The sequence below is a fragment of the Cnephaeus nilssonii genome (genome assembly GCF_951640355.1).
Source record: "Cnephaeus nilssonii genome assembly, chromosome: 8".
Taxonomy (NCBI): Eukaryota; Metazoa; Chordata; class Mammalia; order Chiroptera; family Vespertilionidae; genus Cnephaeus; species Cnephaeus nilssonii.
This window is the reverse complement of record NC_137079.1, coordinates 62,541,330-62,567,020: the sequence shown is the minus strand read 5'-3', so window position 1 is coordinate 62,567,020 and position 25,691 is coordinate 62,541,330. Positions and strand designations below refer to the sequence as shown.

General features: G+C 41.5%; 2 protein-coding genes across 7 annotated transcripts in view; one reads left to right on the top strand and one right to left on the bottom strand.

Annotated features, from left to right (window-relative positions):
* The window catches only part of DIS3 (DIS3 homolog, exosome endoribonuclease and 3'-5' exoribonuclease), a 37,256-nt gene extending 23,790 nt beyond the window's left edge, over positions 1-13,466 (bottom strand). The window contains exons 1-6 of one of the 3 annotated variants that reach the window (XM_079778991.1): positions 13,136-13,272; positions 12,812-12,880; positions 12,141-12,298; positions 8,782-8,975; positions 7,992-8,065; positions 572-739 (exon numbers count right to left, since the gene is read on the bottom strand). In XM_079778991.1, coding sequence (XP_079635117.1) covers positions 572-739; positions 7,992-8,065; positions 8,782-8,875 — 336 coding nt within the window. In that variant the 5' untranslated portion in view covers positions 8,876-8,975; positions 12,141-12,298; positions 12,812-12,880; positions 13,136-13,272. Of the gene's footprint in view, positions 1-571; positions 740-7,991; positions 8,066-8,781; positions 8,976-11,900; positions 11,985-12,140; positions 12,299-12,811; positions 12,881-13,135 lie in introns of those variants that run through there. The other 2 variants (XM_079778990.1, XM_079778992.1) reach the window with 2 other exon arrangements.
* A 213-nt stretch (positions 13,467-13,679) lies between these two features.
* PIBF1 (progesterone immunomodulatory binding factor 1) overlaps positions 13,680-25,691 on the top strand; it is a 213,295-nt gene continuing 201,283 nt past the window's right edge. For all 4 annotated transcript variants that reach the window (XR_013813899.1, XM_079779469.1, XM_079779468.1 and 1 more), the window contains exons 1-2: positions 13,680-13,894; positions 14,841-15,133. Coding sequence is in view for 3 of the 4 variants with exons in the window: in XM_079779469.1 (XP_079635595.1) it covers positions 14,882-15,133 (252 nt within the window). In the remaining variant the exon portion in view is untranslated. The remainder of the gene's footprint in view (positions 13,895-14,840; positions 15,134-25,691) is intronic.

The window sequence follows — 25,691 nt, the reverse complement described above, 5'->3', positions numbered from 1 at the left end:
GAAAAAAACATGGTCAGAAAACATGAGTTGTGTTCATGGCTCTGCCACAACTCTTACATTAGTATCAAGAGACCTTAGGGAAATTTCTTAACCTCTCTAAACCTCAGGGTCCCGACTGGTAAAACAAAGAGTACCTACTTTTATAGGCTGGGTTGAAGATTAAACGAAATGCAGCAGGCAAAGCAGTTAGCAGAGTACATGGCAAACAGTAAGTATCCCAAAATAATTGCTATTCACTTTAAAGTATGTAAAGTCCTCTGAAGCAATTACATGTTATGTAAATAGTATTTCTCATAACTGGTCTTAATATATAAAAAAGAGGCATCCTATTCATTAATATTTGATTGACGAAACAATAAAAGTAGGTTAATAGAAAGTTATTTTCTTCAATAAGTAGTTTTCTAAAAAAGTGATTAATTCTAGTATCTATACCTCCCACAAACTGCTTTCAAGCTGATAAACTGGGAGTACAAAGCAAATTTAAATTCTCATATAGAATTTTAAACACTTATAAAAGAAAATAATGAACAAAAAGTATTTTAGTATATAAGGAATATATTTACACACTTGCCTCTTTATTTTCTTCAGCATCTCCATGAACCCATACTGTAGCTTCTAAGTAATTTTCCCTGCTGGCTCTGAATGTTCCTTGAAGGTATGTACCAGATTTTATGCCTTGTTGTAACTTACTTAAGGGAAGATGCTCTGAAAATATTATTTTTCCACTTTCTATTTCGTTCTGTGAAATAAGCAAACCAAAAAATGCAGTTAGTATGTAAGTGTTCTGTACACTAAGTATAGAACTACTAAAGGCCCGGTGCATGAAATTTGTGCACATGGGAGTGTGTCCCTCAGCCCAGCCTGCACCCTCTCCAATCTGGGATCCCTCTCACAATCTAGGACTGCTAGCTCCCAACTGCTCGCCTGCCTGCCTTCCTGGTTGCCCCTAACTGCTTCTGCCTGCCAGCCTGATCACCCCCTAATCACACCCCTGCCAGCCTGATTGCCCCTAACTGCCCTCCCCTGCAGGCCTGGTCACCGCTAACTGCCCTCTCCTGCAGGCCTGGTTCCCCCACAACTGCCCTCCCCTGCAGGCCTGGTCCCCCACAACTGCTTTCTCCTGCAGGCCTGGGTCCCCCGCAACTTCCCTTCCTGCAGGCCCGGTCACCCCCAACTTCTCTCCGCTGCCGGCCTGGTCACCCCTAACTGCCCTCCCCTGCAGGCTTGATCGCCCCCAACTGACCTCCTTTGCAGGCCTGGTCCCTCCCAACTGCCCTCCCCTGCTGGCCATCTTGTGGCAGCCATCTTGTGTCCACATGGGGGCAGCCATCTTGTGTGTTGGAGTGATGGTCAATTTGCATATAACTCTTTTATTAGATAGGAGGATTTTCATTATCAAGTAATTTCTTTTAAATACCTTCACATCATGGTATATACAACTCCATGAATGAGAATATAATATAGCACAGTGAGAGAAAAAAATGCTTTCAGTTCATAGGCAACCTACAAAAATATTTCAATTTCATTACATTTAACCTTTTGCACTCGGATGTCGAGTGTGACTCGACACAGTTAGCATTGGTAGCAGCTCGTATGTCGAATTGTATTGAATGTATCAATAATTTGAAATATAAAAAAATCCAAATAAATAAGTTTGTATGAAAAGAAACTCCAGTTTTTTATTCTACTGCCACGCTTTGTAAAATCTGGGGTATTTAATAAATTAAATCCTGAGTAGAATAAAGGAATCGAGTAAAAAGCAAGCGAGTACAAAGGGTTAAGGTTTTTATCCACAGATGTATGTCATTAAGAAACCACTGCCCAGCCCAGGCCTCCCAAAACAAAGGTGTGAATACTTAAGTGGGTGGGTAGATATGTAGATGCTAAATTGAACCATCAATTTCATGAAAAGGCTATGGCTATGAAAGCATAAGAAAATGCTATTTTTATTTTGGCTATTTTAAATAGCTAAGGATATAAGACAGAGGTTAAGTTGGGAACTGTCTTAGATATACCACAACACCCATTAGGATTCTTAGCAACTTCAATATCCCAAATCCTAACTGCTTGGCTCCTTTCATTTCCTTCTCTATTTTCCACAATTTTTCACCTTCTCCTTTTTGCTAACTCTCTGACTTCCCCATTTTTCTTCCCCACTCTCAGATGGGGGACCTCAATATTAATACTGAGAATCAGAAGCAGTCAGTAGAGACCTACTTCATCTTCCCACCACTGAATCTGCCTATTTACTTCATCAACACCAAAATCTCTGCTTTCTTTCCTGTATCAATGAATACAATATTTCTGTTCTTTCATTTTTTTTAAACATTTTTTTACTGATTTTTTTCTTTAAGGAGAGAGGAAGGAAGAGAGAAACTTCGATGTGAGAGCAAAACATCGATCAGCTGCCTCCTACACACCCCCTGCCAGGGATTAAGCCCACAACCTGGCATGTGCCCTGACCAGGAGTTGAAACGGCAACCTTTCGGGGCACGGGATGACACCCAAAGAACTGAACCACACTGGCTAGCTACACTGACTGTTTCTGTTTTTTCAATTGAACACTATAAACCATCTCCTCTCCTCTATTCAAGAACTTAGTCCTTTAATTATCTTCTGCCTTTAGAATCAAACATTTTCACCATCATATAAACATAAGATAATCTATTAAAAATAAATAAATAGCCAGGCCAGTGTGGCTCAATGGCTGAGCATCAACCTGTGAACCAGGAGGTCATGGTTCAATTTCTGGTCAGGGCCCGGGTTGTGAGCTCGATCCCCAGTAGGGGGCATTGCAGGAGGCAGCTGATCAATGATTCTCTCTCATTGATATTTCTATCTCCCTCTCATTTCCTCTCTCTGAAATCAATAAAAACATATTAATAAATACATACATACATACATAATAAAATTTTGGTCTCCTTCCAGATACTGGCCTGATCATGTTCCACTTCAAATCAAAATACTACAACAGTATTCTCTAGAACAGCTGTGTATCTAGTTACTCACCTGCACTTTCTCCCAAATCCACTACAATCAAGTGTCATCCTCAGTCAACTGAAACCATATTGCCAAGGTCACTAGTATATGATCTTAGCAATTTAAATGCTCTGTTCTCATTCCTGTGAAATTTTAAAAAAAAGATATTTCCTTCCCTAAGACACATCAGCATCCAAATCATTATTCCTTTGGTTTCTGTACTACTTCACTGATTAGTTTCTTCTGTCAATTCTTCTGTTCCTGATCTCTAAATGTTGTTGTATCCCAAGGCTCAGCAATAGGCCCTTTTCTTTGTCTACATTTATTCCCTTATTTCCTCCCGTCTTTAAAAAAAAAAGGAAACACAACAATAGTAAAAAAAAAACCCTCTTGATCCCACTTGCTCTGCAAATACTATACTTCTCTCCTTCGATTCCAGCACTGAAAGTGTTACAATACTGTTATTTCTCTTTTCTCATTTTTTCGCCTATACTAGTCAGACTTCTGCCTCCCACCCATCAAAACTACTCTGGAAAAGTCCCCCAAACTGTCATAAAGCTAAATCCAATCATCAGTCCTCATTAATTTGATTTATCAGCAACATTTGACACAGATGATCACTCCCTTGTCCTTGAAACATTTTCTGTACTCAGCTTCCACAGATTTCACTCACCTGGTTTTCCTCTTATATCACTTCTGCTGGTTTGGTTCTCCTCATGTTTCTGACTTCTAAACATTAGAGTGCCAAAGATCTCAGCGCTTGGACCTCTTCTCTTTTCTATTCATACTTATTCCCCTAGATCAGAGCTAAGCAAACTAAGTTCATGCACCAAATAAAGTTTTATTGGAGCACATCAATGCTCCATTATTTATCTATTGTTGATGGCTGTTTCTGCACTACAATAGCGTAAGTTGAGTACGTACAACAGAGATCATAGCTTGCAAAGCTATAAAAAAAAGTACTACTTATCCTTTACAAAAAAAGTTTGCCTGGGAGAAAATATTTGCATATCCATGATAAAGAAATTGTATCCAGAATATGTAGAGAACCCTTACAACTCAATAAAAAGATAAATAACCCAACTCAAAATGGGCAAAGGATTTTAATAAACATTTTCTCAAAAAGACACTCATATATGTGGTGTGTATATATGTGGTGTGTATATATGTGTATATACACACATATATGTACACACACACACACACCAACAAGCTCATGAAAAAATGCTCATCACCAATCATTAGGAAAATGCAATCAAAACCACAATTAGGTATCACTTGAAACCCATTAGAATGGCTATAATAAAAAAGACAGACAATAACATGTATTGGTGAGAAAATGGATAAAATGTAACCCTCATACACTGCTTTGGGAATGCACTGTGGAAAACACAAATATATCTGAAATATTTGAAAAGCAGTTTGGCAGTCCCTCAAAAAGTTAAACATAAAATTATCCTATGACCCAGCAAACCCATTTGTATATATTGAAGGAAATGAAAACACATGTCCATACAAAAACTTGTACACAAATGTTCATGGCAGCATCCTTCATTAATAGCCAATGAGTGAAAACAACTAAAATACCAGTATCTATCAACTGGAAAATTGATAAATAAAATGTTATTTGGCAATAAAAATAAATTAAGTATTGATATATGCTATAACACGAGAAAACTGAAAATATTAGGCTAAGAGAAAAAAAGCCAGTCACTAAAGACCACATACTGCATTATTTCATTTATGTGAAATGTCCAGAATAGATAAAGTTATAGACAGAAAGATCAGTGGTTGCTTCTGGCTGGAGCAAGAGCATTTCAGTAGGAGACTGGAATAGAGTGGTAATGGGTATGGAGTTTGACAGGGGAAGAAAACATTCTAAAATTAGATTGTGGTGATGGTTGCAGAATTCTGTAAATACTCTTTTTTAAAAAAAGGTCTACTAATCCCTGCCCTAGATAATCTCATTTGGTCTTATCACTTTATATACTAAGTATATGAAGTGTTCATAAGTATCTTGAGATGGAGCATGTTCACCATAAGCTTCCCAAAGGATTCAGCAGCACTTTTCTTCAAAATAATGAATTAAAACTTCCCACAAATGCTCTTTTTTTGGCACAAAATTCAACATTTTTAAGTGTAAAAATATCTATGATGTTAACACCTTCAAAAAATTTGGCATATGAAGTTTTGAAGCTTATTGTCAATACAACAAAATAGCATACATATCAAATCGCATATATATCAACCTATGTGTTAACTCCATCTATTGAAAAAAATCCGCATTACTGACTGGTACACCTAGTAAATAAAACGATACTATTTATGTAGTTGCTTAAATGAAACAACTCAAGTCATCCATATTCCCTCATAGCCCCATATAATCAATCCATCACCAAGTCCTAAGACACTTATCTATAAAATACACCCAATATCTGAGTACTTCTCACTACCTTAACTGTTATTACCTTGGTCCAATTTTGTCTTCTCTCCCCAAAAGTACTAAAATATTCTCCTACCTGGAAATTCTTGTTTCTAATATATCCTTAGAACAGCCGGATAAGTTATATTATTCCCCTGCTCAACAGCTATCCAGCAGTAGAAGACTAATATTTCCCCCCATGACTCTTTATATACTACTTTGCCCTACCTACAGTTCTAAGTTCATTCCTAATTTTCTTCCTTGCTCACTCCATCCCATTTTCTCTTTCTTGATCTTACCAACTTATTCTAATCTTTGAACTTGCTGTTTCCTGTGCATGAAATGCTCTTCCCCTAGTTATAAACCATTGCTAACTCCTTTACATAACTGAGCTAAAATGACCCTGTCTCAAAGCAAACTTGCCTAGTTAACACTCTTCACATCTCAGCTTAGACATGATTTCTATCGAGAAGCCCTGACATCCCAAATCTGGGTTAGGTGCCATTGTTAAGTACGGTCCATTCTACTATACTGCTTGTTTTGAAAACACAAATTATTCCAATGTGACTGATATATTAGAAAATACAAGGTGAATGAACAAAACTGTACCAGGTGAACCAAGCTGCATAGGATTCCACAAAATACACACTTATCTCCCAAACATCTTAACAATGACCTCAGATCACCATATGTTCTGAGCCCCACCATCTTCGTCTGCTGTTAACAACTTCCTGTCTGAATTTAGATAATCCTCTTTCTACCACTTCCTGAAGTTTTTGAGTATGTGCCGCTAACCACATTTTCCCATAAGCTCTGTGGTTATTACATGATGTTGCATGGCACAGTGAATTTGAGGAACACACGTTACATTAAAACTCTATAATTTCACCATACTCAACATTTAGTACCATAATACTTAATCAAATACTATGTATTACCAACATTAGATTACTTGTTTCTTCTCCTAGATCATAGCTATTCAAAACAACTTTGTGATGAAGGAAATATTCTTTTTGTGATGGAAGCCACTATGCACAAGTGGCTCTTGAGAATTTGAAGTGGATAATGCAACTGAGAAAATGAATTTTTAATTAAATTTAAACAGCTACATGCAACTAGTGGCTACATATTAGACAGGGCAATTCTAAATCTGTATTCCAAAAATTAAGCCCAGCTTTTATTTTCTCACATTTAGTTTTCTAAAGTAGCTGGTTGAAGGCAAACAAAGATGGGAAAAATACTGTAAAGACTGGATGTATGTATAATGTTCTATTAAAACCTATTTCTATAATAATAATAGCTACCATTTAAACACTTACTCTGTGCTAGGCACTGAGCTAAGAATTTTAGTACTACCATTACTCTCTCATTCAATCCTCATAACAACATTATCAACTGACTATTGCTAAACACACTTTACATGTAAGGAAATGAGGGCTCACGAAGTTTAATGATTCCCGTAGCAAGCCCTCTCACATCTGCTATTACAGTGATTCATCTGCCTCTAATCTTGCCCTTGATACAGTGCATCATTTTACATATTATTAGAATGTCCTTTCAAAAAATAACATTTCTGATCATTCTCCCCCATCCCTCCCAGGCACTCTTATATACCCTTAATTTCTTTTAGCCACCCAGTATAAGGTAGGGAGCCCAGAATCCTATATGCTATCATCCTATATAATAAAACTCTAATATGCAAATTGACCAAACAGCAGAAAGACTGGTGGAACGACTGGTCACTATGACGCTCACTGACCACCCAGGGGCAGACAAACGCTCAACGAAGGTGCTGCCCCCAGCCCACAGGCCCCAACCAGCAGCGGCGGTAGAGGGCAGGGCTGGCAAGCGGGTGGTGCCAGGCCACCAGCCAAGGTGGGTGCCAGCGGGAGCCCCTGATCGCCCTGCAGGTCACCCCACAGAGGGAGGCGACCGGCGGTGGTGGCGGTGGGCAGGGCCAGCGAGAAGGAGGCGTCAGACCAGCCAAAGTGGATGCTAGTGGGCCCCGACCCCTGATCGACCCGCCAGTCGCCCCACAGATTGGCCCTGATCGCTGGCCAGGCCTACGGACCCTACCCATGCATGAATTTCGTGCAGCAGGCCTCTAGTCTCCTTATAGCAGCCCTTTAGGGAGATCTTTGTAAAGCACTATAGAAATTACTGACCTACAGGGTTCTCATTATCAGACCCCTGCCCTTCCTATTCTACCTCTTATGACTCCCTTCTCTCCTCCTTCGGGATTACCACTACAGTATACTCTGTCTTCAGTGTCTGCCACTTCTTTGTCAAATAGCTACTCCTATTCACAAACCAGCCATAGATTCTTTTATTTTATTTATTCATCAAACAGTGCTACCAAGTGCCAGGCCCTACTCAGGTTGCTGAGGATATATTGGCAAACAATGCTGTTTTAGAGTGTCATGCCTTATAGAAATGGTATTTTCTAAGACTATTAGAGACCTTCTTACTGTCTATAACCCAACTCCTATTCCAGTTCCCACCAACATTCCAATTTTTATATTTCATAACCAAAATGGCTATTTTAATATTTTTACTTTTTAGAAGCAAAATAAAACAAACTCAAACATACCCCTTCTTCAGACAAACAAGCAAGACGATCTATGAGTTCAGGGTTGGCAGTTAGGCTCTTTACATATTCTTCACCTGAAAAATAAGTTTTATAGTTCTTAATAAATTCCACTGTTTTTTGCTTATTTGTTTTTTTTTAGATATGGAAGAACATCAATCATCTTTTTGTGGGCGTAAGGGGGGAAGTCCATATCTGTTGATGTGATCATGCTCACATCAGTGAGTGTAGACAGTGGGTCAAGCCTATCTATGAGCTTTTATTGCTAAGCCCATTCCAAACAGTGATGGGGAAATTAGCCCCTGGGCACCACAACACACTGAGCTTAGAAATGCAGAGAAATTTAAAAATGCAATAATATCACATGAGGTACTAAAAGACTATCTATATATATAAAAGGCTAAGTGACTGTCTGACCGGCCAACTGTCCAACCAGCCAGTACATATGACGTGCACTGACCACCAGGGTGCAGACGCTCAACGCAGGAGCTGCCGAGCTGTGGTGACTTGGCAGCGGCAGTTCTCGGGTGATGTACCCCGGAACCAGAGAGGAGGGAGCCCAATTCCTCACGGGGCCATGCCATTCTACCTTTGGCCGCAGGTTATGTTATTGCTGGGGCACTGTCGGCCCCGAATATGGTTTCTAATTAATTTCCTTTCAATGTGCACGAATCCGTGCACCGGGCCACTAGTGAAAATACAATATAACCAAGTGAATTTCTGACCATGGCCCTGATGATAACTTCTATATACATTTGAAACATGAATTAACAGTTTCTACGTTTAGACTTACAAGTGAAAGCTGGTATTCCTTCTTCTAAGGCTTTCTCTTTGTTTTTCCTGTCATTCGTTATTAAGATGACTTGCAGCTGATTCTCTGCTGACATTTTCTTCAAATGTTCATTGTACCATTTTGCTGCTACTCTAATGGCTCTATCATTCCTGTCATTAGAATTTTCTCCCTGTTTTTGTTCTATGTAAGTTTCTCTAAATGTAAAGAAAAGAAAAATTATTTTTAAAAAAGAAATGAAAATCAATAAAAAATAAGCATATGTAAAAAATCTTAGGATATAAATGCTTAATAAGTACTAAACTTAAAAGTCAAGGGTATATCTTTTTCTCTTGAATGTAATTCAGATTTATAACTCAGAGAGGAAATAAATAGGATCCTTATAGTTAAGTTTCTAAGACAACAATTTGCTTAGAAAAAGAAAATCATGTTATTAATGGAACGATAAAAAGGCTAATTTTATTTCACCAGAAGGAAAATCAAGATCAAAATTTATACTCAGGCTGGAACATCAAATAAGTAATGGTTTGTTGGAAAAAACTATAATAAAACTTTGCAGGTCTGATAGTGGATTTCATTTTAACTGTAGGTTAACAGTAATTCCTAAAAGCTATAAATAGTAGAATTAGATAATTTATGATCATATCATTCTATTAATATATAATGCATGTAAATTATCCATGGTAAACACACTATAAATGCCAGAGGCTATCTAGAGACTAAAAGACCAGATACAGATATGACTGCATACTCCTTTCTAAGACTATGTACTCTGAACTCCGAAACATGTCAGCATACTCATCATTTACTTGAATCTATTTTACAAGCCAAATTTAAGTACAATAACAAAACTCAGTACAGTAACTTCTAGTGCTTCAAGATAATAGATTAAATTTAAAAATTTTACTTATTTATAATAGTTTTTAGAATTATTTTATTCTTCACCATTTACACCTACTAATGCTTTAAGTGTAACAATCAAAGACACTGTCATAAATTTTTGAATTGGTTTTACCATGATTTGAGGAAAAGAATCTTAGATGATATTTACCTAAGTGTCCTAAGATCTAAGATTTTTCCTGTTAACCCCAGTATTGCTAAACTCTACCCACTGCACTTAAGCTAACAAAATAACCTGATTAGGGATCTGATGACCATTCTCCACAGAAACCTGGTCTTTCTGCATTGAAAAACAAGTAACATTCTACTTCTAGATTTCAAGCTAGGAATAAGATGGCTACAAGTGCTTTACTGATGTTCTTTTTTAGAAATTTTGGCTTTTTAAAGTATGTTGTTGTTTTTTTAATTGATTTCAGAGAGAGGAAGGGAGAGGGAGAAAGGGATAGAAACATCAATAATGAAAAAGATCATTGATTGGCTGCCTCCTGCATGCCCCCTACTGGGGATTGAGCCTACAACCTGGACTTGTCCCCTGACAGGGAATTGAACCATGACCTCCAGGTTCATGTGTCTAAGCTAAGGTGACCAGACGTCCCGCTTTTGGCAGGACAGTCCCGATTTTTAACAATTTGTCCCTCGTCCCGCGGCGTTTTAAAAAAGTCCCGATTTTTGGAAAGAATGCACGACAAGCTAGGGAACGGCGGGAGAACGGGAAGGGAATATAGGGTTTTCGGCGGCCATGTGGCTATTTAGCCAGGATATGAGTTTTATATTATTTTTGTTAATTTTATAATGTTAAACTTTAATAATAACAAATAATTGTTGAGAACTGCTTATCAAGAACTGCTTATCAAAGTTCGCATTGTTGATCAGTTGTTAGAATTCGACCACCATTGTTTGGACTTAATGAACAATGGCATTTTTTGGGGTTGGCAACGATGAAAACATTTTGTAACTGTCTCTCAGATGATACACATCGTACTGCGTGCTAGTAAGCTAGTTAAACAAGTGATGTCATTACAAATCAGCTATTCAGATAATTTAAGTAAATTATTTATTTATCTATTTCATAAATACATAAATTTTCTTGAATTTAGCAGGCAGTACTCGTATTATTTATATTTTATAGTGGCGGCAAAAAGTCTAGCGCCGGCCTTGAAAGTGACACTTACGGCCCTGACTGGTTTGGCTCGGTGGATAGAGTGTCGGCTTGCGGACTGAAGGGTCCCAGGTTCGATTCCAGTCAAGGGCATGTACCTTGGTTGCGGGCACATCCCCAGTGGAGGGGGTGCAGGAGGCAGCTGATGATGTTTCTCTCTCATCGATGTTTCTAACTCTCTATCCCTCTCCCTTCCTCTCTGTAAAAATCAATAAAATATATTAAAAAAAAAAAAGAACCCCCCACCCCCCAACCCGGGTCAATGGTGTCCCGCTTTACCAATGTTAAAGTCTGGTCACCTTAGTCTAAGCTCAGCCACTGACAATTGGCTGGGCAGATGTTCTTAACAAGAACAATTTTTTTTAAAAGCTTGGGATATAAGAATAAAGAAAAAATTGAGAATCTAACATTTTTAATTTGCATATTCCAATGGGATTTCATTATCAAATCTACCAGCTAATCCAGTGGTCCAAATGGGGGTGATTTTGCCCCCTGTGAATGTTTGACAATGTCTGGAAACATCTGGGTTGTTACAACTCTGTGGATGAGGGGAAAGGTTGCTACTGGCTTCTAATGGGTAGAGGCTAGGGATGCTGCTAAACATCCTATAACACAGGACGACAGCACCCACAACCAAGAATTACCCAGCTCAAAATGTCAGCAGTGCCAAGATTCAGAAGCCCTAATCTAATCTAATAAAAGCATACTAAGACGCATCATAGATTTATGTAACATAATCGTGACATCTATTTTTCGAAGATCACACGTTATCTTCAAACACAGGTCATGAATTTGAAACATAAGAATTCTATACTTGAATCATTATCTTCTTCAATGTGATCAGTTATAAGGTATTAGTTTAACTTTTAAAAGCCCATTAAGAATAAATCTGCTTTATATTTAAAACCTCCTTCACAAACTTACATTTTTTTAAGCTATGCTGTCTATTCATATAGTACGGTATGCCAGGAACCTAGGCAAATTTTATCTACCATAATTCTATTGCTGGACTCATACTAAAATCAATTCAAAATGAAAACATTTTAGAAATAAAAGTACCTACTATAGCATAGGAGTCAGGAGACCTTGGTTCTAGGTTTGATCCAATCAATGCCTAGGTGACCTTAATTAGGTCTACTTAGCATTATCTTCTGTACAACTGTGTGAGAACCAAATAAAAGCCCTGTAAGTATCTGAAACCTATCAGATAGCTCCTGACATCATCACACATTACTGACAGGAGCCCTCCTCTACATTTAGATAATTCTGTGGTTTTTGGTAATTACCCTAATTTTCCTCCTACCTATGGTGCTCATTGGTGAATGTATAGAAATGCTTTTCCTGGTTATTAGTCAAATCTCGGATTCGTTTATATACCGGGGCACTCCGATTTCTCACTTCTTGCAGAACTGTTTGCAGTACAATTACATTCCTGATGGCAGGGTCCTCAAGAACATCAATCTGAAAGAAAAGAAGCAGAAAAAGAAAAAAATTAATTTTCTTATGTTCATTTGTCAATTGTTTCTGTCGAACATAAAACGCCACGGGTTTAAGAAACAGGAAATATAGCCTGGCCCGGTGGCTCAGTTGGTTGGAGCCTCCGGGGACACCAAAAAGTTGCGTTTCCGATTTCCGGTCAGGGAACATCCCTAAGGTTGCGGGTTCGATCCTGGTCGGGCGCGTGTGCGAGGCAACCGATGGATGTTTCTCTCTCACATCATTGTTTCCCTCTTTCTCTCTCTCCCTCGCTTTCTCTAAAAATAAATGACACATATCCTCGGGTGAGGATTCACACACACACACACGCACACACACGCATAATTAAATATACACTAAGGCAAGGGGATATTTTGCTACAGAAAACCCTTAGACCTGTAAAGCACATGTAAACAGACTAATTCTAAAACTTCGCAGAATTAAGTCCATTAACAAAGAAATCCGTCGGCCCACATATTTTCGTTAGTAGGCACTTACAAGCTGCCTGGGGGGGTCGCAGGCTGGAGGCCACAGAAGCCAAGTCCCCGGCCTCTAGACAGTTACAATCTAAGGCAGAAGAGACACCAGGAGTTAGAAAAATAACGTTATCTAAAGTCCCTGTGATTCCAAGAATTCAAAAACACCACACACAAGGACAAGAAACTCGTCCTGGGGGGGTCAGAGGCACGGGTCCCAATTGCTTGCCTCTTCCCTAAGCGCGTGATGTTGCCCGAGACCAGCCTCCCTGGGCTCGGTTTCCCTATCTGTCACACCCCCTTTCCGGACACGGCCGCGTGGGCCCAGGTTCGCCCGCCGACGCACCTGGTGCAGCAGCACGTTGGTGTCAGGCAGCAGGTAGTGAGGCTGCGGGCAGAGGCTGCTCGCGGGGTCCAGGGGCTGCGGCTCGAGGACCGGCCCCTCGTGCGCCCCGCCGCAGGCCTCGCACCCCGGCGCCCCGCAGCCGATGTCATCCCGCAAGTAGTGCTCGCGCACGATCTTCATCACGCCGCCCGCCCGGGTCTTCTTTAAGAAAGTCTTGGACTTCAGCATCTTGCCTCGTGGCGCGGAATCCCTACAGCTGCCGCGCTCTTCCGGCGAAAAGACTCAGCCCGGAGCCCGGTCGCACGACGAGACTTTACCCGGAGGTTCGCGCCTTCTCGCTCCAAGATACTCGCAAACACTTCTCGCGGGAAAACGTCGAGGTGGATGCTGGTTGGCTCTCCGAGGGTTGCGGGGATTGGGCAAAAGCGAGGAGCCAGGGAGGATGGGCGGATCTCGGAGCCATTTCCGCCCACGGTGTGGGCGTGGCCCGCCTCTGGACTCCAGCTCCCAGCATGCGTTGCTTCCCGCGCCTGGGCGGATCCCGGCCAAGTTCCGGCGGCTTGGGCGTTTGCAGACTGCCGCTTCCCAGGTCCTCCTCTGGGCGCCCAAGTGGTTGTCTTGGTTACGGGTCCCAACGGTCCCCCGACCTGAAATTCAGTTTTGAGGCGCTGCAACCTGAACTGCCCATTGAAGACACCTTCAGCTCCTGGCGGTGGCGGCTGGTCCAGCCTTCGACGTGGAGTAATCGAAGCTTTCGAGGTAGCTCTCGGCTGTCCCTTTCCCGCGTGGGGCAGGGAATCCTCCGATGCTGCTAAGTTTGGGTTTTCTTTGACCCGCCTGTGTGGGCAGTATCAGCCCCTGATCCCCAGGGGGTGTTGCCTGTTTGGATTTCATCCAGTTCTTACCCTTTGCCCTTTAAAAAGGAGGGAAGCCGATTCAGCCAAAGTTCTTGCCATTTCCCCTCCATACACATCCTTGGGTTTAGAAAAACGGTTATCAGCAATACCGTAAATAATTCATTATATCGTGTAGTATTAAAATAAAGGAGTTGTTAAATTCTTTTGGAAGGGTAAGAAGTTCGATTTAGAATTCTTGAGTTTTTCTCTTCTACCCTCTTGTTTTCATCTGCTGTCTGCCAGGGCCCTCCGCAGCCTGGATTATTAGGGGTGTGTGTGTGTGTTCGGTGGGTAAGGGGAGTCACTAGCTACTCTGGTTCACAAAGACTTGGCCCCAGCCTGACACCACTCTCTTCCGTTGTCTTTAACTTTCACCACCTCTACACCAATCTTAACACCTGCATGCTTTTCCCTTGTTACTACTCCTCCCCAAATCCTCCAAGTTTCTATCTTCTATCTTTGTATAACCTTCCCCTGACAAACTCGGAAGTGATCTCTCTAATATTGAACATGAGCTGCTTTTATTGGTAGCGTTAGAGCTTTATCCTTTATCTCATACGCATTTCTTTGTCTCCTCCAAGTATTCCTGCGCCCAGGAACTAGGTTTCTTATTCATCCAAGTGCCTGCGTTCATAATAGGATTTAATGAGTTTGATTTAATGTGTTTGATCTGATCTATAATTTACTAATGTGTCCTAGATTTGGGGTCCTCAGATTGCCTTAGGGAATCCTAAGTGTCTCTGTAATATGTTTTATGCTTTCCACCGAGAATGTTTGAGTAATTTAACTTAATATTTTTTAACCTACAGAAAACTGAAATAGAACTGGAGAAGAAAATTGACCCATAATAATGTCTAGAAAAATTGCCAAGGCATCAAAAACAGTGAATGTCTCTAGCTCTCTGGAATCTGAAGATATTAGTTTAGAAACAACAGTTCCTACAGATGACATTTCCTCATCAGAAGAGCGAGATGGTAAAATCAAAATCACCAGGCAGCTAATTGAACGAAAAGAACTACTTCATAATATTCAGTTACTGAAAATAGAGCTATCCCAAAAAAATATGATGATTGACAATTTGAAAGTAGATTATCTTACAAAGGTAAGATCAGGTGTAAATTTTGTATTGTTTTCAAGCTGCAGGTAAATAAGAATTAAATTTTTATATATATGCTCAATTTGAAATTATAAATTTATCATTTCAGGAAAGTAATTATATTTTCTTGCATAGCTTTAAATCACTGGTTTTAGAAGGGCGTGTGTGTGAATATTTCTGTGTATCAAAAAGTACTGAAAGAGGTGGTGACTTAAAGGTGGGCAGGGATGAATTGCTTCAGTAGACTCCATTTTTTAAATCTAGCATGTGTGAGATATGTTTTCTTACATATTTTTTTCCAGCCAAGTTTTCTGTTTTATTGAGAACTAACCCTGATGTGACTAGTTTGATAGGGAAGAATCAAGATCATAATTATTATTGGATCTATATAGTTCTCTATTGTAGAGATTTGGTTTCTTTGGTATTTTTCTACTTGATAGTTACTATATTTGTCTTTTAATTTGATAGTTTCTGTATTATAGTAGCAAGTGTAAATTTAGTTACCATAGTCTTTAACACAGTGATGGGCAACCTTTTGAGCTTGGTGTGTCAAACTTCGCCAAAAAACTGAGCATAACTCGGGTAGTGTGTCACTTTGAGGAAAAAACTAACTCCAAGACTCTAGTCGCAAATGTTTCATCCTCAGGAGCAGCAAATGTTTCATCCTCGGCATGCGGCCGCGTGTCATCAGAAATGGCTACGCGTGTCAGTGCTGACACGCGTGTCATAGGTTCGCCATCACTGCTTTAACAAGTGCTGTTTGCCAATAAGAAGATATGCCCTTGACCGGGAATTGAACCTGGGACCCTTCAACCTGAGGGCTGACGCTGTAACCATTAAGTAAAACTGGCCAGGGCAGCAATGTCTACTTTAGATAGGAGTCAAAAACATTTTCTGTAAAAAGCCAGAAAGTGTATATCTATATATATATATATAAAAGCCTAAGTGACCTTTACGACCAGACGACCAGACGATCAGATGACCGGCTGGTAGCTATCACACACACTGACCACCAGGGGGCAGACACTCAATGCAGGAGCTGCCGCCTGGTGGTCAGTGCGCTCCCACAGCCAACCTCCCCCTGGTACCTCCCCCCAGCCGGCCAGGCCAAGGGACCCCATCTGTGCACAAATTTGTGCACCAGGCCTCTAATACATACACACACACACACACACACACACACACACACACACACGTACATACATATCTACACTAATAAAAGAAAGATGCAAATTGACCGTGCCTTCGTGACACCCACCAGCCAATCAGGAGTGAGTATGCAAATTAACCCAACAAAGATGGTGGGTTAATGTGCATATGCAGGTGTCAAGGGGGTGGGGCGGGACGCTTGCGTCCTCGCCATGGCGACGACACAGGCGTTCCGCACCGCCCCAACAGCTCTGCGCCTCTGGGCAGCGTGGGAAGGTGGAAAGGCAGCTCCGGGCCGGAGCGAAGGCAACAAGGCGGCTCCAGGCCAGAGCGAAGTCGGAAAGGCAGTTCAGGCTGGAGCAAAGGTGGTGCCGGCAGCCAGGGGAAGGAAGGCCCATTCTTGCACGAATCTTCATGCATCGGGCCTCTAGTATATGTATATATATACACACGTGTGTGTGTGTGTGTGTGTGTGTGTGTGTGTGTATAATTTTTGTTGTTAATCCTCACCCAAGAATATTTTTCCATTGATTTTTAGAGAGAGTGGAAGGGACGGGGAGAGACACAGATAGAAACATTGATATGAGAGAGACACATTGTTTGGTTGCCTCCCACACACACCTTGACCAGGGCAGGGGATCAAATCTGCAACGAGGCATGTTCCCTTGACTGGACTCGAACCTGGGACCCTTCAGTCCGAGGGCCAACACTCTATCCACTGAGCCAAACCGGCTAAGGCCAGAAATTAAATATTTTATGCTTTGCATGCCACATGTGGTCTATCATGTATTTTTCTTGGTTGTTGTTTTTTAAAACAACCCTTTACAAATTAAAAACCCATTCTTAGCTCATGGGCTCTACAAAAACAGGACATGGACTGGATATGAGCCCATTACCATTGTTTAACCCTTGCTTTATTTTAGACTAGTAGCCCGTTTGCACGAAGATTCGTGCAATAGACCTTCATTGACCTGGCTGCCTGCACCAGTTTTCTGCCGGCACCGGGGACCCAGGCCTTGGCTGTGGCCACCGCCTTCTGCCTTCTTTCAGGGTCGGGGCTTGGCCCCGGGCGGTGGCCTTGGGCTCGGCCGCACCTAACATCCCTGCTAAGGATCGCAGGAGCTGACCCCCAGTGGTTTCCTGCGATCCGTGCAGGCTCCCCACTGGTGCCCAAGGCCGGGAAAGCCTCCGCCTGAGGCTTTCCCGGCCTTAGGCTCCGCCACACCCCAACGTCCCTGCAACGTTCCTGGTGGGCGTGGCGTGGTTGGTGGGCGTGGCTTGGGCATAGCGAAGGTGCGGTCAATTTGCATATTTGTCTATTATAAGGTAAGATTATGTAGTCAGAGAAGCCATTGGCAGATTTTAAGCAATTGGAGTTACATATCCTGATTTTATATTCAAAATGGCACTGAATAAATAAACTAAGGGCAGATAACATAGAAGCAAAAGATAATAATTAGGCTGTTGCCTTATGTAAGACTCCTAAGTTTTTGGCTTCATCACCTGATGCCATTTACTGAGAAATCGAAGCCTGGGAGAAAACGGATCTGGGAGGTAAAATATAAGTTCTGTTTTGAGCATGTTAAACTTTAGATTCCAGTTAGACTCCTAAATGGAATTGTCAGTTGGAGTTTAGGAAAGAGTCCATGACTAGGAGTGTGTATGTGCATGCATGTAATATGCATTAGCATGTAGATAGCACTTAAAGTCATAGGATTGGATGACATTTCCTAGGGAGAGCAAAGGGCTCCAAATGCAGCAAAGGAACTTGAGAAACTTGAAAGTGTACAGAGTTAGGAGGAAAACCAAAGAGGATTACCAAGGAAGCCAAAAGAGGATGGAGCAGTCAGCTCTGTCAAATCATGCTGTCAGGTAAGATAAATATGTAAAAATAGTCATTGGACTGGGCATTATGGAGGTGATTCATAATTTTGATAAGAATAGTTTTACTAGAATAATATGGGACAAAAGCAATGAGGGAGAACTTGCCATATCAAACGTGGCTCATGTTTTTTTGCTTTGGAGATTAAGGAAATGCAAGAGGGATATAAGACTAGGTAAAGTTAATGACTAGTTTAATTTTGGATGCTTAGAGTAGTCAATTGAAGATGGGTAGTAATCAGATATCTATATATATAAAAGGCTAAGTGACTGACCGTCCATCTGTCCGACTGATCGACTGGCCGGTACATATAACATGCGCTGGCAATTTAAAAAAAAAAGGTTGACTTACACATGCGCAATACATATACTGGGTGTACTGGTTAATAATGCGGATTTTTTTCAACAGATGGAGTTACACATATGTTGATATACATGCAATTTGATATGTATGCTATTTTGTATTGACGGCAGGCTTCAAAACTTCATATGTCAAATTTGCTGAAGGTGTTAACATTATAGATATTTTTACGCTTAAAAATGTCAAATTTTTTGCCAAAAAAAGAACATTTGCAGGAAGTTTTAATTCATTATTTTGAAGAAAAGTGCTGCTGAAAGTTATCGTATACTTCGGGAAGCTTATGGTGAACATGCTCCATCTCAAGATACTTGTGAACACTGGTTTAAATGCTTTAAAAGTGATGATTTTTATGTGAAAGACAACGTCCAGGTCAATTTGAATCAAGCTGTTTTAAAAAAATTTCTTTATTGATTAAGGTATTACATATGTGTCCGTATTCCCCCATTACCCCCCCTATCCTGCCCACTCATGCCCTCACCCCCCTGTTGTCTGTGTCCATTGGTTAGGCTTATATGCATGCCTACAATTCCTTTGGTTGATCTCTCCCCCTTACCTCCACCCACCCCTACCTTCCCTCTGAGGTTTGATGGTCTGATCGATGTTTCTCTGTCTCTGGATCTGTTTTTGTTCATCAGTTTATGATGTTCATTATATTCCACAAATGAGTGAGATCATGTGATACTTATCTTTCTCTGACTGGCTTATTTCACTTAGCATAATGCTCTCCAGTTCCATCCATGCTGTTGCAAATGGTAAGAACTTCTTTTTTACCGCAGCGTAGTATTCCATTGTGTAGATGTACCACAGTTTTTTAATCCACTCATCTGCTGATGGGCACTTAGGCAGTTTCCAAATCTTAGCTATGGTGAATTGTGCTGCTATGAACATAGGGGTGTATATATCCTTTCTGATTGGTGTTTCAAGTTTCTTGGAATATTTTCCTAGAAGTGGGATCATTGGGTCAAATGGGAGTTCCATTTTTAGTTTTTTTAGGAAACTCCATACTGTTCTCCACAGTGGCTGCACCAGTCTGCAATCCCACCAGCAGTGCACAAGGGTTCCTTTTTCTCCACATCCTCGCCAGCACTTGTCATTTGTTGACTTGTTGATGATAGCCATTCTGACAGGTGTGAGATGGTATCTTATTGTCGTTTTGATTAGTGACTTTGAGCATGTTTTCATATGCCTCTTGGCCTTCCTTCTGTCTTCTTTTGAAAAGTTTCTATTTAGGTCGATTGCCCCTTTTTTTTTTTTGGGGGGGGGGGGTTGTTTATCTTCCTTTTGTTAAGTTGTATGAGTTCCCTGTGAATGTTGGAGATTAAACCCGTATCGTTGATAACATTGGCAAATATGTTCTCCCATGCAGTGGGCTTTCTTGTTGTTTTGTTGATGGTTTCTTTTGCTGTGAAAAAGCTTTTTTATTTTTATGTAGTCCCATTTGTTTATTTTCTCTTTAGTTTCCATTGCCCTAGGAGCAGTATCAGTGAAGAAATTGCTTTGGCATATGTCTGAGATTTCTCTGCCTGTGGATTCCTCTAGTATTTTTATTGTTTCCTGTCTTATGTTTAAGTCCTTTATCCATTTTGAGTTTATTTTTGTGTATGGTGTAAGTTGGTGGTCTAGTTTCATTTTTTTGCATGAATCTGTCCAATTTTCCCAACACCATTTATTGAAGAGACTGTCTTGATTCCTTTGTATGTTCATGCCTCCTTTGTCGAATATTAATTGAGCATAGTGGCTTGGGTTGATTTCTGGGTTCTCTATTCTATTCCATTGATCTATATGTCTGTTCTTATGCCAGTACCAGGCTGTTATGAGAACAGTGGCTTTGTAATAAAGCTTGATATCTGGTTTTGAGATCCCACCTACATTGTTCTTCTTTATCAGGATTGCTGAAGTTATTCAGGGTCTTTTTTTATTCCCGATGAACTTTTGGAAAGTTTGTTCTAGGTCTGCGAAATATGCCGTTGGTTTTTTAATGGGGAGTGCATTGAATCTATAGATTGCTTTGGGTAATATGGACATTTTAATGATGTTGATTCTACCAATCCATGAACACGGTATGTTCTTCCATCTGTTTACATCTTTCTCTATCTCTTTTTTCAGTGTCCTGTAGTTTTCCACGTATAGATCTTTTACCTCCTTAGTTAAGTTTATTCCTAGGTATCTTAATTTTTTGGGTGTGATAGTAAATGGGATTGCTTTTTTAGTCACTCTTTCTGTAAGTTCATTATTGGTGTATAGAAATGCCATAGATTTCTTGGTGTTAATTTTGTATCCTTCTACATTGCCGAATTCATTTATTAAGTCTAATAATGTTTTTATGGAGTCTTTAGGGTTTTCTATATACAGTTTCATGTCATCTGCAAATAAGGACAGTTTTACTTCTTCTTTTCCAATCTGGATGTCTTTTATTTCTTTTTCTTGTCTGATCGCAATGGCTAGTACTTCCAGTACTATGTTGAACAGGAGTGGTGAGAGTGAGCATCCCTGTCTTGTTCCTGTTTTAGGGGAAATGGTTTTAGTTTTTGCCCATTGAATATGATGTTGGCTGTGGGTTTGTCATATATGGCTTTTATTATGTTGAGGTATGATCCTTCTATTCCCACCTTGCTGAGAGTTTTTATCAAGAAACGGTGTTGGATTTTGTCAAATGCTTTTTCTGCGTCAATTGATATGACTATGTGATTTTTATCTCTCAATATGTTTATGTGATGTATCACGTTTATTGATTTGCGGATATTGTACCATCCTTGCATCCCCGGGATAAATCCTACTTGGTCATGGTGTATAATCTTTCTGATGTAATGCTGGAGCCGATTTGCTAGAATTTTGTTGAGGATTTTAGCATCTATGTTCATGAGGGATATTGGCCTGTAATTCTCTTTCATTGTGTTGTCTTTATCTGGTTTTGGTATTAGGGTGATGCTGGCTTCATAGAATGAGCTTGGAAGTGTCCCTTCCTCTTGAATTTTTTGGAATAGTCTTAGGAGGATAGGTTTTAGTTCTTCCGTGAATGTTTGGTAAAACTCCCCTGTGAAGCCGTCTGGCCCTGGGCTTTTGTTTGCTGAAAGCTTTTTGATGACTGCTTCAATTTCTTCCATAGTTATCGGCCTATTGAGATTTTTAGAATCTTCCTGATTGAGTTTTGGAAGGTTGTATTTTTCTATGACTATGTCCATTTCCTCCAAGTTGTCTAGTTTGTTAGAATAGAGTTGTTCATAGTATTTTTTAACAATCCTTTGTATTTCTGTGGGTTCTGTTGTTATTTCACCTCTTTCATTTCTGATTTTGTTTATTTGGGTCCTCTCTCTTTGCTTCTTGGTGAGCCTGGCTAGAGGTTCATCAATCTTGTTTATCCTTTCAAAGAACCAGCTCTTGGTTTCATTGATCTTTGGTATTGTTTTGTTTTGTTTTGTTTTTGTCTCTATGTCACTTATTTCTGCTCTGATCTTTATTATTTCCTTCCTTCTGCTCACTCTGGGCTTTTCTTGTTGCTCTCTTTCTAATTCTTTGAGTTGTAAAGTTAGATGATTTATTACCATTTTTTTCTTGTTTTTTTTTTTGAGGTAGGCATGTAGAGCTATAAATTTCCCGCTCAGGACTGCTTTCATTGTGTCCCATAGATTTTGGATTGTTGTGTTTTTATTGTCATTAGTTTCCAGGATGTTTTTAATTTCTTCTTTGATCTCTTTGGTAATCCAATCACTGTTTAATAGCATGCTATTCAGCTTCCAAGTGTTTGAATTTTGGGGGCTGTTTTTATTGTAGTTTATTTCTAATATTATGCCATTGTGGTCTGAGAAAATGCTTGATATGATTTCAATCTTCTTGAATTTGGGGAGACTTTGCTTGTGACCCAATATGTGGTCTATTTTTGAAAATGTTTCATGTGCACTTGAGAAGAACGTATATTACGTGGCTTCGGGGTGAAATCTTCTGAAGATGTCAATTAAGTCCATCTGATCTAGTGAGTCATTTAGGATTGCTGTTTCTTTGCTGATTTTTTGTCTAGAGGATTTATCCAGTGATGTTAGTGGTGTATTAAAGTCCCCTACTATGATTGTATTGTTGTCGATCTCTCCCTTGATATCTTCCATGAGTTTTTTTATGTATTTGTGTGCTCTTGCATTGGGTGCATATATGTTTATCAGGGTTATATCCTCTTGTTGTATCAGTCCCTTTAGTATTATGAAATGGCCTTCCGTATCTATTGTCATGGCCTTCACTTTTAGGTCTATTTTATCAGATATAAGTATTGCTACCCCAGCTTTTTTTTTCATTTCCATTTGCCCGAAAGATATTTCCTATTCCTTCACTTTCAGTCTGTGTGAGTCCCTTTTTCTGAGGTGGGTCTCTTGTAGACAGCATATATATATAAAAAATAACATATATATATATATATATATATATATATATATATATATATATATGTTATTTTTTTATTCCATTCACTCACTCGATGTCTTTTGATTGGAGCATTTAGTCCGTTTATGTTTAAAGTTATTATTGAAGGGTAATTTTTTGTAGCCATTTTTATTTTTTGTGCCTGTGTCCTTTCTTACCTTTTTATTTCTTCTTTTTACACCAGTCCCTGTAGCATTTCTCGCATTGCTGGCTTGGTAGTCATAAATTCCCTTAGGCTTTTTTTGTCAGTGAAGCTCCTTATTTCCCCTTCAATTTTGAATGATAGCCTTGCTGGATAGAGTATTCTTGGATTCAGTCCCTTGCTTTGCATCACTTTGTACATTTCCTCCCATTCTTTTCTGGCCTGATGTGTTTCTGTTGAGGAATCATTTGATAATCTAATGGGAGCTCCCTTGTATATAACTTTCTGTCTCTCTCTTGCAGCCTTTAACTTTCTCCTTTGTCCTGAACATTTGCCATCGTAATTATGATGTGTCTTGGTGTGGGTGTTTTTGGGTTCATCTTGTTTGGGACTCTCTGTGCTTGTGTGACTTTTTTCTTCCCCACATCAGGGAAGTTTTCTGACATTATTTCTTCAAATGGATTTTCTAACCCTTGTTCCTCTTTCTGTTATTCTGGCACCCCTATTATTCGTATGTTGCTTCATTTCATATTGTCCCATAGCTCCCTTAGGCTCTCTTCCTGTCTTTTAATTTTTTTTCTCCAATTGCAGTTCAGTTTGGGTGTGTTTTGCTTCCGTGTCTTCTAATTCGCTAATTCGGTCCCCCGTTTCTCCTAGTCTAATGTTGAAACTTTCCATGGTGTTTTTTATTACAGCTATATTACTTTTCATTTGTTCTTGATTCTTACATAAGTTTTTTATTTTTTTCCTCCATCCGGTTTATGAACTGTATGACCCTTATTCTGAATTCTTTTTCTGACATATTGCTTGCCTCTGTTTCACTTAGCTGCTTTTCTGGCAATTCCTCCTTTTCTTTCCTTTGGGAGTTTCTTTGTCTACCCATTTTTGGTCTCATCGACTGATCTAGATCTCGAGTTGTGCAGGGGCTGCTCCTTGGGTGGCAGTAGCTCATCAGGCTGTGGTTGCTCCTCAGGCAGTCACTGAAGTGGCTGCTCCTCAGTTGGTAGCGGCTTCTCTGGTGGGTGCTGTTAGCAGCAATGTTGTCTCCTCTGGCTGGTGGGGGAGGCTGCTCGCACAGCTGCTGTTCCTTGGACGGAGGTGGGCTGCTCACGTGGCTGATGCTCCTTGGATCAGGGCTGGCTGCACGCTGCTGCTGTTCCTCAGATGGGGCGGGCTGCTTGTGAGGCTGCTGCTTCTTGGACAGGAGCAGGTTGCTTGCCGGGCTAGTGCTCCTCGTACAGGTGCGGGCTCCTCGCGCAGCAGCTGCTCCTCGGATCGGGGACGGGCTGCTTGCGTGGCTGCTGCTCCTAAAGCGCTAGTGAGGTGCACTTGCAGCTGCTGCTCCTCGGACAGAGGTGGGCCGCTCATCCAGCTGCTGCTTGTCGGACAGGTGCAGGCTGCATGTGGCTGCTGCTCCTCGGACCAGTGCGGGCTGCGCAGGACTGCCCCTCCTCGGATGTGGGCGGGCTGCTCTTGCGGCTGCTGCTCCACGGATGGGGCAGGCTACTCGCGTCATTGAGGCTCCTCGGACGGTGTAGTGGGCCACTTATACAGCTGCTGCTCCTTGGACAGGGGCAGGCCACGTGAGGCTACTGCTCTTAGGCCTGGGGCGGCCTGCTCACGGGGCTGCTGCTACTTGGATGGGGGAGTGGGCCACTCACACAGCTGCTACTCCTTGGACAGGGGCAGGCCACGTGAGGCTGCTGCTCTTAGGCCTGGGGCGGCCTGCTCACGGGGCTGCTGCTACTTGGACAGGGGAGTGGGCCACTCACACAGCTGCTACTCCTTGGACAGGGGCAGGCCACGTGAGGCTGCTGCTCTTAGGCCTGGGGCGGCCTGCTCACGGGGCTTCTGCTACTTGGACGGGGGAGTGGGCCACTCACACAGCTGCTACTCCTTGGACAGGGGCAGGCCACGTGAGGCTGCTGCTCTTAGGCCTGGGGCGGGCTGCTCACGGGGCTGCTGCTCCTCAGATGGGGTGTGGGCTGCTCACACAGCTGCTACTCCTTGGACAGGGGCAGGCCACGTGAGGCTGCTGCTCTTAGGCCTGGGGCGGGCTGCTCGCGTGGCTGCTGCTCCTCCGATGGGGTGTGGGCCGCTCACACAGCTGCTGCTCCTTGGACAGGGGCAGGCCACATGAGGCTGCTGCTCTTAAGCCTGGGGAGGGCTGCTCATGGGGCTGCTGCTCGTTAGACAGGAGCGAGCTGCTCACATGTCTGCTGCTCATGTGGTTGCAGTGCCCTGGGCTAAAGCGTTGGGCCAGTCAGAGGGGAGCATGCTTCAGAACTCACAGGAGCCTGCGCCCAGGGTGGCTGGAGACTCATTGACCTTGGGACCACAGCCAAGGTAGCAGGTCCCTGGCAGGGGTGGCTGTAGAGTCCCAGGTGTTCTCTGAGGACACCCTGGGTGGAGTTGAGGCTGGGCTCCCAGTTACAGTATCTCTCCCCTTCTAAAAGGCTAGGCCTCTGAGGACAAGTTGGCCTCCTGGTACTGTTTACAATGGTAGCATAGGCTGCCTAGTTAGGTGAGCCCAGTTAGCCTGCCCCCGAAGGTCCTTTGGGTTCTAACTGTGCCTTACTCACATACACACACACACATCCCACATGACCACACACTCCTCTTTT